This window comes from Cottoperca gobio, unplaced genomic scaffold (assembly GCF_900634415.1).
Source record: "Cottoperca gobio unplaced genomic scaffold, fCotGob3.1 fCotGob3_174arrow_ctg1, whole genome shotgun sequence".
Taxonomy (NCBI): domain Eukaryota; kingdom Metazoa; phylum Chordata; class Actinopteri; order Perciformes; family Bovichtidae; genus Cottoperca; species Cottoperca gobio.
In genome coordinates, this window is record NW_021166822.1 from 97614 (window position 1) to 107705 (window position 10092).

The 10092-nt window shown below is 42.0% G+C and overlaps 1 protein-coding gene across 1 annotated transcript; it reads left to right on the plus strand.

Moving 5' to 3' along the window:
- The first annotated feature begins 541 nt into the window (after positions 1–541).
- LOC115004744 (ADP-ribosylation factor-like protein 4C) lies at positions 542–2381 on the plus strand. The gene has a single exon (XM_029426414.1). The coding sequence runs from the start codon at positions 1257–1259 to the stop codon at positions 1833–1835; it is 579 nt and encodes a 192-aa protein (XP_029282274.1). The 5' UTR covers positions 542–1256; the 3' UTR covers positions 1836–2381.
- The last annotated feature ends 7711 nt before the right edge of the window (positions 2382–10092 follow it).

Below are 10092 nucleotides of genomic sequence, written 5' to 3' on the forward strand. Positions count from 1 at the left end.
TTAACTGGATACATATTACAGTTCTGGTTTATGATTTATTTTATTTATTGTATTTAATCTGGATTTTTAAATTGTATGTTTTCTTTCCCTCGTCTGTCTTTGTTTGTTTGTTAATAAGATGTTATACATTTATATATGTTTCATTTTCAAACACCAACATTCTTGATTCACTTTGTTCTTGGTTGCATTAAACATTTTAATTATTTAAAATATATATTTTAATATTACATTTATTATAATATTATTAAAATATTTTTAAGGGCTGTTTATTCATATTATTCTCTTTTTCTTTTAAAGGTTGTTTTCAAAATGCCCCTCAGTATATATTTTAAATGTCAACTTCGACATTGTTTTCTTTGAATTGATTATCTCTGGTTTCCTCAGAGCTTCCTTTGTCCTTCATGTTCCTGCTCATGCGCACCAGAAGATGGCGCACGTGCACAGCACGGACCCCAGAGCGTCCCCACTAGCAGAAGATAACAACATTGAGGGTGGAACTCTGTGTGTTCATACATGTTCACACTTCACTCTCTTTGTATTCTGCTGTGACGGAAACACTTGAATGAGCTCGAAGCTTGAACTCTTTCTGTCGCACTTTAATTCATTCAACATGTTATTATGAGCCGCACGGTGCACGTGAAGTTTCTGTTCTGCTAGTGTTCGGTTTTCTGCAGGAACCGGATCACACGGCAGCTCGTGAGGACGCGCACCGCCTCATTGGCACATGTCCCGGCGGGGTGGAGCGTAGCGGGGCCGCCTCTTGTTTTGCGGTCTTGTTTTGTCAGCCTCACAACAGAGCAGCTGCAGCGGCCGTGAGGAGAGGAGCGCCCCGACACACCGAGCGGAGGACGCTGTTTTCCCGGTGAGACCACAGGAGCAGGGCGCAGCCAGAAGCCCGAAAGGAGCATCTCTTTGTGCGCTACTTCCAGAGGGAGCGTGTGATCCTGCAGGGCTGCATCAGAGGATACACCTAGGGTGTTATCACCACACTGTCCTGGAGGAGCCTGTTAACTGTGGGAGCTTCTCTGTGGCCAAATGGATGCGAGTGCGTGAGGAGAATACTAATGAACGGCGCGCTGCGTCCTGCCGAGGCGCACCGCGTCCCCTGCTGCTGCTGAGCGCCACAGCGGAGCCAGAATCAGCCTCTGTTCGGGATTAACGAGCACCGGAGCTGCTTTATCTCCAGAACCAGAGGTGGATTTATAAAAAATAAACAAAAAACAACCTGCAGCAGCTGCAGAAAGAAAAACGCCAGAATGGGCAACAGCTTCTCCAACATCTCTGCCTTCCAGTCTCTGCACATCGTCATGCTGGGGCTGGACTCTGCGGGGAAGACCACAGTCCTCTACAGACTCAAATTTAACGAGTTTGTCAACACGGTGCCTACGATCGGGTTCAACACGGAGAAGATCAAGCTGAGTAACGGCACCGCGAAGGGCATCAGTTGTCATTTCTGGGACGTGGGAGGCCAGGAGAAGCTGAGGCCCCTGTGGAAGTCCTACAGCCGCTGCACCGACGGGATCATTTACGTGGTGGACTCTGTGGACGTTGACAGGCTGGAGGAGGCCAAGACTGAGCTGCACAAAGTCACCAAGTTCGCGGAGAACCAGGGCACCCCGCTGCTGGTCATCGCCAACAAGCAGGACCTGCCCAAATCTCTCCCGGTGGCGGATATAGAGAAGCAGCTGGCTCTGCACGAGCTCACCCCCTCCACCACCTATCACATCCAGCCTGCATGTGCTATAATAGGCGAGGGGCTGCACGAGGGCATGGACAAACTGTATGAAATGATCATGAAGAGGAGGAAATCCCTGAAGCAGAAGAAGAAGCGGTAACGTCTGCTGGTCGGGGGACAGTGTTCCAGTCTGATGAGCTGTAGTCCTTCACAGGTTTACTTTGCAGTGATTTCTTTTTATTTTATATCCTCAGTTTGGATTAAAGCTGTGAAGCTGTGCTGAACGCTTCTGCATACAGCAGGCTGGCCGCAGGATATACAATACATAATAACCAAAAAAGACAAGTTAAGAAAAGAAAGTTGAAAAGACTTTTCATATGTAGGAGGAGGAGCGGGCGGGCCCGTTCATCTGCTGCTTCAACACAGACTCTGAAGGAGAAGCTCACTGAGGACTTTTTCATTTCTGCTGTGGAAACACGTTTGATTTGGCACGTGGCTCGGGTCACTTCTGGATGTCAGCTGACTGTTGAAGTAGCCTGTCCTCTGCTGGTGGCCTGAGGACCAGTGTCCACCACTTTGCACTTTTCATTTCCTAACAAACAGTAGAGAGCGACACTGTATTAACGGAGGAGCAGATCCAGGTGGTTTATGTACCAAGAAGCCAAAATTGAAGTATTTTTTGAATATTAAAAGATTTAAAAGTCTATTATTTGGGTGACTGTTCTTCATTTGCAGGTCTAAACACAAACAGTGAACCTTTGACCTCGTTTCATCGTCCAGATTCTCACAGGTGTGGCGCACAGACAGGTCAAAGGTCACCGAGTTCAGAGAGCCCGCAGAAGGTTAATGTTTGAAGATGTGAAAAGATAAAAAGGCCGCAGCAATGATTTCTGTTCTCCTGCACACGAAGGGAACATGTGGAGATCGCTCGTCAAATTTATGGCTCTGCATTGCGGTGTGTGTGTGTGTGTGTGTGTGTGTGGTCTTGAGTCAGGAAGTTGCTGAATGAGAGTTTCTGCTCAGACTTCAGATGTGAATAGTGCGTCAGTGTGTGCACATGAAGTACAAATAAGGATTTCTTATTGTAGATTCATCCAAACGTTCTCTCATGAAGCATTTCATCAGTTTGGTCCAGAAAAAACATTTTCAAATGTTTTGTTTTGTCTCAACGATACAAAATGTTCAAGCTGATCATGTTCTTCCATTTAAAAACTAATAACTTAAATAATGAATTATGAAATGGATTATTAATCTGTATAAGTTTCCTACGTGTGCGTCGTGTCTTTTTATTTTGTGTTTCTAGTTATGTTCTAGAGACTTCTTCTCTCCGTCAACTCACTACTTTTACTGCACTTCAGCACATTTTGAGGAACTTTTACTTTAGTAAATCCATGTTGTTACTTTATACTTCTACATTTCAGAGGAAACATTACATTGTACATTGTTGTCAGTTTAAGAGTTTACATGAAAACAAACATTTCTGTGAACGATTCTTAATGTTTGAGCTCAAAGAGTTGAACTGAGCAAAGATGAGAGAAAGGTGCTCAGGTGCTTCTCCAAACTACAGTCTGTTGGAAGACCAAGCATCTTTTTTAAAACCTTTATTTTTAGTCAAACACACAAACAAAGGAGAACAACAAGGAGACGCAGAAGAGACGAAGAAGTTTAAACACAATAATTAAACGTTGTAATTACAGTGAGAAAATACATTCTGATGTTTAAGATGTAGAAGAAGATAAATAATACATTTTTAATAAATAACGTGAAACGTGCAGAACACAAAAGCATCGTGTGACAGCGAGACTCCCTCAGAGGAAGAGGAGCGCTGTGAGTTCGACGCTCGGCGAGGTTTCCCCACGAAGACTTCGCCCTGTCATCTGAGGACTACACGTAGCTATGGCAACAGCATAGCAGAACCAACCCAGAGATTCAGGAAGAAAAAAAAAACAGGTTTCAGCTCCTGCAGCCGACGTGGCACCTTTGGGAGTCTGGGGTTCAACTCAGGATGAAGAAACTCGTGTGTGTGTGTGTGTGTGTGTGGCTGGTTAGTGGATCCTGTGTGACTTTAATCTCATGGTGTTGTCCTGCTAAACTCAATAATAATAATAATAATAATAAAACTCTAAAGATGCAGTTTGCACTAGACATGTATGAATACTCTTGTCTTGTGTTTTGGTATAAAGATAAGATGCTTTATTGTACGTATCTTGCTTGAGATAGAATATATGAATAGATAGATAGATACTGTAAGTATAACTCAGCATGAATCTAAATGCATCAGTGCCTCCTGACTTTGAACTGCACACACAAGATGAACCTGTGTTCTTCTTGTACACCAGAGAAGTGTTGAGGACTGCCGGGTCGTCTCCTTCTCTCCATTCGACCCGTTTGTCAGTTTGAAACCTGCTGGAAAGATCTCAGAAGGTCACGTGACTGCAGCGCAGCGCGGCCTCCAAACGTCCACCGCCTCTGGAGACGCTCGTCATTGTTTGTGTTGAAGGAACAGTTTCAGACTTTGAACACAGGAGCAGTGAATCTCTAACCTGCAGCAGGTTCGGAGGAGACACCTGAACATCTTCCTCACAAATGTTTTCTGGCAGCGCGGTGGTGAAGCTCCGGTTCAGGCACAATAGCCTCCTGAAGGAGAACACGGTGTCTGAGTGACTCCTGCAGAGACCTTTGAACCTCTCACAGGCACCTGATGTTCAGAACGTGGCATCACAACCTTCAGGTCAGTCACATGTTGCCATCGGTCTAAAAAAGACTTTCCCCCGTAGACATTGTGAAAGAGACGTCTGTAGATCAGAGGATGCATGTTTTACTGAGGTAAATCCACTCCATCATTACGTAACAGCTGTGAAACACACTAACAGCTGAATCTAGAGTTATCTTCCTTCGTCTGTTCATGTGAATGAAAAGCATCCGTTTGCTTCTCTGAGGGCCTCATGCACACGGAGAGAAAGATCCGTGTAGTTTTACAACTCGTCCGCTTCTCTTTGCACGTCCAGGTGCAGCCTGAGAGCAACGACCTGCTGCCTGTGTCTCCGCTCCGAGTGCTCCACGCTGCAGAAGATGACAACTTCTCAAACTAGAACCAGGGAGTTCTTCGTCTCCTCGGACCCCGACATGCTCACTAGTTTGTAGCCGATCTTTTGGAGAAGCTCAGACTGCAAAACAGGAGACATGCAGACATGCAGACATCCCCCTCAAACTGCAGGTCGATTCTAACTCGATCTCATCATCTTACACATGTGAACAAACGTTTTCTGGTAAAGTCTCAACAAGAGCTTCTCTTCTCATCCACTGTTTGCACTTTGAACCTACTAAAAAGAATTCAGTATAATTAAAATAGGAGGACGGGGACGAACACGGGACGGCTCTCCGTGTCTCGTGTGAGACCAAACGTCTATGTTGTGTTATTTTAACTTACTTCTGTTAACGTATCTGATTCATTCAAGTTACAATACAAACACACTTCATTTTGAATCTTTGACGATGTTTGTGGATATTTCAGGACTTTCTTCAGTTTGGATGAGAGAGGCAGTTTGTGTTTAGGTCAATGCAAAGAGAACCCAATGTTCTTGTAGCGTACAAGTCAGAATAAGTTGCAGACTGCCTTTGTGAACTCCCCTCCTCCTCCTCCTCCTACTGCGGTCTTTGTTGTTGTCTCCCTCAGCTCTCCAATTATCTACTTAAAGCAGGAACAGAGCTGTCTCTGCTGGAGCAAAACAAACTGCTGATTACAGAGCCGTGTGTCTTTGTGCTGCAACAATCACTGCAGAAATTAAAAGATAATAAGCTGACACTGTAAATGCTTTCAAGCCCAACAGCCAGCTCTGTTTCTGAGTCTTTTTGTCGTCTCCCAGGGCTCCAGGGTTTGTGGGAACATGAATACCAGCCTGCTGTACATGTGTACTTTATTTAACCCACAGTGACATCTTTTGTCTTCATATAGGTAACTTTACATCTCAATAAGAACACCGGCTGGTTTGTGGCACATTCATTAAATAACATCTTGTACTATGAAAGTGTAATATAAACTGATAACTAAATCAACACTCGTAAATTAATTTCTATTCCATCAGATTGCTCAGAAATGTGTAATGTTCCTGAAGGTAACGTTTCCTCTCTCTCCTGTCACGGTGTCATCAGTCCTGTGTTGTATATGTAATGAGACAGAGACATGTGTAATGTTCCTGAAGGTAACGTTTCCTCTCTCTCCTGTCATGGTGTCATCAGTCCTGTGTTGTATATGTAGTGAGACAGAGACATGTGTAATGTCCCTGAAGGTAACGTTTCCTCTCTCACCTGTCATGGTGTCATTAGTCCTGTGTTGTATATGTAGTGAGACAGAGACATGTGTAATGTCCCTGAAGGTAACGTTTCCTCTCTCTCCTGTCATGGTGTCATTAGTCCTGTGTTGTATATGTAGTGAGACAGAGACATGTGTAATGTTCCTGAAGGTAACATTTCCTCTCTCACCTGTCATGGTGTCATCAGTCCTGTGTTGTATATGTAGTGAGACAGAGACATGTGTAATGTTCCTGAAGGTAACGTTTCCTCTCTCTCCTGTCATGGTGTCATCAGTCCTGTGTTGTATATGTAGTGAGACAGAGACATGTGTAATGTTCCTGAAGGTAACGTTTCCTCTCTCACCTGTCATGGTGTCATCAGTCCTGTGTTGTATATGTAGTGAGACAGAGAAATGTGTAATGTTCCTGAAGGTAACGTTTCCTCTCTCTCCTGTCATGGTGTCATCAGTCCTGTGTTGTATATGTAGTGAGACAGAGACATGTGTAATGTCCCTGAAGGTAACGTTTCCTCTCACCTGTCATGGTGTCATCAGTCCTGTGTTGTATATGTAGTGATACAGAGACATGTGTAATGTCCCTGAAGGTAACGTTTCCTCTCTCTCCTGTCATGGTGTCATCAGTCCTGTGTTGTATATGTAGTGAGACAGAGACATGTGTAATGTCCCTGAAGGTAACGTTTCCTCTCTCTCCTGTCATGGTGTCATCAGTCCTGTGTTGTATATGTAGTGAGACAGAGACATGTGTAATGTCCCTGAAGGTAACGTTTCCTCTCTCCTGTCATGGTGTCATCAGTCCTGTGTTGTATATGTAGTGAGACAGAGACATGTGTAATGTTCCTGAAGGTAACGTTTCCTCTCTCCTGTCATGGTGTCATCAGTCCTGTGTTGTATATGTAGTGAGACAGAGACATGTGTAATGTTCCTGAAGGTAACGTTTCCTTCTCTCCTGTCATGGTGTCATCAGTCCTGTGTTGTATATGTAGTGAGACAGAGACATGTGTAATGTTCCTGAAGGTAACGTTTCCTCTCTTCCTGTCATGGTGTCATCAGTCCTGTGTTGTATATGTAGTGAGACAGAGAAATGTGTAATGTTCCCTGAAGGTAACGTTTCCTCTTCTCCTGTCATGGTGTCATCAGTCCTGTGTTGTATATGTAGTGAGACAGAGACATGTGTAATGTTCCTGAAGGTAACGTTTCCTCTCTCTCCTGTCATGGTGTCATCTGTCCTGTGTGTATATGTAGTGAGACAGAGAAGTGTGTAATGTCCTGAAGGTAACGTTTCCTCTCTCCTGTTGCATGGTGTCAATCAGTCCTGTGTTGTATATGTAGTGAGACAGAGACATGTGTAATGTTCCTGAAGGTAACGTTTCCTCTCTCTCCTGTCATGGTGTTATCAGTCCTGTGTTGTATATGTAGTGAGACAGAAGAGGTTTTGAACAGAGTACATGCACTCAGTTACTTCACATCTCTGGTTCCAGCGAACGTGCAGAGACTTAGACGTTTATCTCAGAGAGTGTCAGTCCCCGGTGGATCGTCTCTGTGGTGCTCCTGCAGCTGTTATTGTGTGTTCAGAGGGTTGATAAGCCATACACCCTATAAATAGAGAGATTTCTTATTTGTATTAATGCCATCAATGAATTAATCTTTAATTTTTGTTTATCGTGTGTTTTGTCTATTTATTGGCAATTAACTCTCAAATAATAATAAAATTAAATAATAAAAGGCAAACGGAAGAATTGATGAACAAAAAAGATTCACATCTGCCACACGATAATATCATAATATCAATGTTTAATTTTTTAATGTCACGATCATGTATCACGACCAGATGATAAAATCTGAGGCACTAAGGTTTAGATTTCCTGCTCTGTAATAATATTATATTAAATATAAATATACAGTATATGTGTTTTAATTAACACTCTGATATTTTTACCAAAGAGAATAATAACTTTCATGCTTTTTTTCCACCACTGAATATTACTCACCAGATCTTCAACAACTTGTATTTCATAATTAATAATTCAGTAATATTTTATTTTTTCAATTATTGATTAAATCGTTTGGTGATAAATGTTTTTGATATCAAGATCTCACAGTGATGGGACGTCCCCGGTCGCCCTTAGTAATAATAATATAATAATAATAATAATAATAATAATTATAATAATATAATGATAATAAAAAATGAAGGAATATTATATTATATAATATTAAAATACCTCCCGTACTCTTTTCTTTTATATTGAAATCATATTGTTAATCATGATATTAATCTACCTAGGGCATCTTGTTATGTTGATTTAAATGAGGGAGAACAATTTTTTGTTTAATATCTTTGAATTATTTTTTCAATATTGGGGGAATAATATGTATACAATATATAAATAAATAATATAATAATAATAATATAATAATAAATAATAAATAATAATAATAATAATAAAATAATAATAATATATATTATAATAAAAAGTCATCATCTTAATATGCCAACATTAGCTGATTAGCTCTAAACGCTGAAGTTATTATAATTCATCCTGAGGGGAAACATTTCACCCCAACCCTGAATGTGAACCTCATGATGACGCTGGAGGAAAAGTGTGCAGGGTCTTTATGTCAGCGATACACGCTTCTCCTGGATCTTTGTAAGATCTCATCATATCAGTTTTTACTATGTTGTTGATTCTGTACACGTCTGTGCGTCCTGGAGAGGATCCTCCTCCGTGTCTCCCTGAGCTTTACAACATTTACCCTTTAATTGTGCTTTTATTTCTTTATTATATTAGATCTGCTGTGAAACCCTGCAGCCGGATCTCGTGGTGTTCACTAGGTGGTGCTAAAGCTGTGTTTTATAGCAACATCTCGTGCTGTTCATGTGCATGAAGACATTTACAACAACACGTCATGACGTCTGTCAGATCTCGTTTTCAGCCAATGTCCTGCAGCCGAGTTCAGAGGAGAGATCCTGCAGCGCAGATTAATAACTATGTTGTGTTGTATTATGCTGTGTTTTTTATTAACATAACTCTTTGTACATTATTATGATCAATATTTACTATATACAGTTTTAACTGGATACATATTACAGTTCTGGTTTATGATTTATTTTATTTATTGTATTTAATCTGGATTTTTAAATTGTATGTTTTCTTTCCCCTCGTCTGTCTTTGTTTGTTTGTTAATAAGATGTTATACTTTATATATGTTTCATTTTCAAACACCAACATTCTTGATTCACTTTGTTCTTGGTTGCATTAAACATTTTAATTATTTAATATATATTTTAATATTACATTTATTATATATTATTAAAATATTTTTAAGGGCTGTTTATTCATATTATTCTCTTTTTCTTTTAAAGGTTGTTTTCAAAATCCCCTCAGTATATTTTAAATGTCAACTTCGACATGTTTTTTTGAATTGATTATCTCTGGTTTCCTCAGAGCTTCCTTTGTCCTTCATGTTCTGCTCATGCGCACCAGAAGATGGCGCACGTGCACACACGGACCCCAGAGCGTCCCCACTAGCAGAAGATAACACATTGAGGGTGGAACTCTGTGTGTTCATACAGTTCACACTTCACTCTCTTTGTATTCTGCTGTGACGGAAACACTTGAATGAGCTCGAAGCTTGAACTCTTCTGTCGCACTTTAATTCATTCAACATGTTATTATGAGCCGCACGGTGCACGTGAAGTTTCTGTTCTGCTAGTGTTCGTGTTTTCTGCAGGAACCGGATCACACGGCAGCTCGTGAGGACGCGCACCGCCTCATTGGCACATGTCCCGGCGGGGTGGAGCGTAGCGGGGCCGCCTCTTGTTTTGCGGTCTTGTTTTGTCAGCCTCACAACAGGCAGCTGCACGGGCCGTGAGGAGAGGAGCGCCCCGACACACCGAGCGGAGGACGCTGTTTTCCCGGTGAGACCACAGGAGCAGGGCGCAGCCAGAAGCCCGAAAGGACATCTCTTTGTGCGCTACTTCCAGAGGGAGCGTGTGATCCTGCAGGGCTGCATCAGAGGATACACCTAGGGTTGTATCACACCACACTGTCCTGAGGAGCCTGTTAACTGTGGGAGCTTCTCTGTGGCCAAATGGATGCGAGTG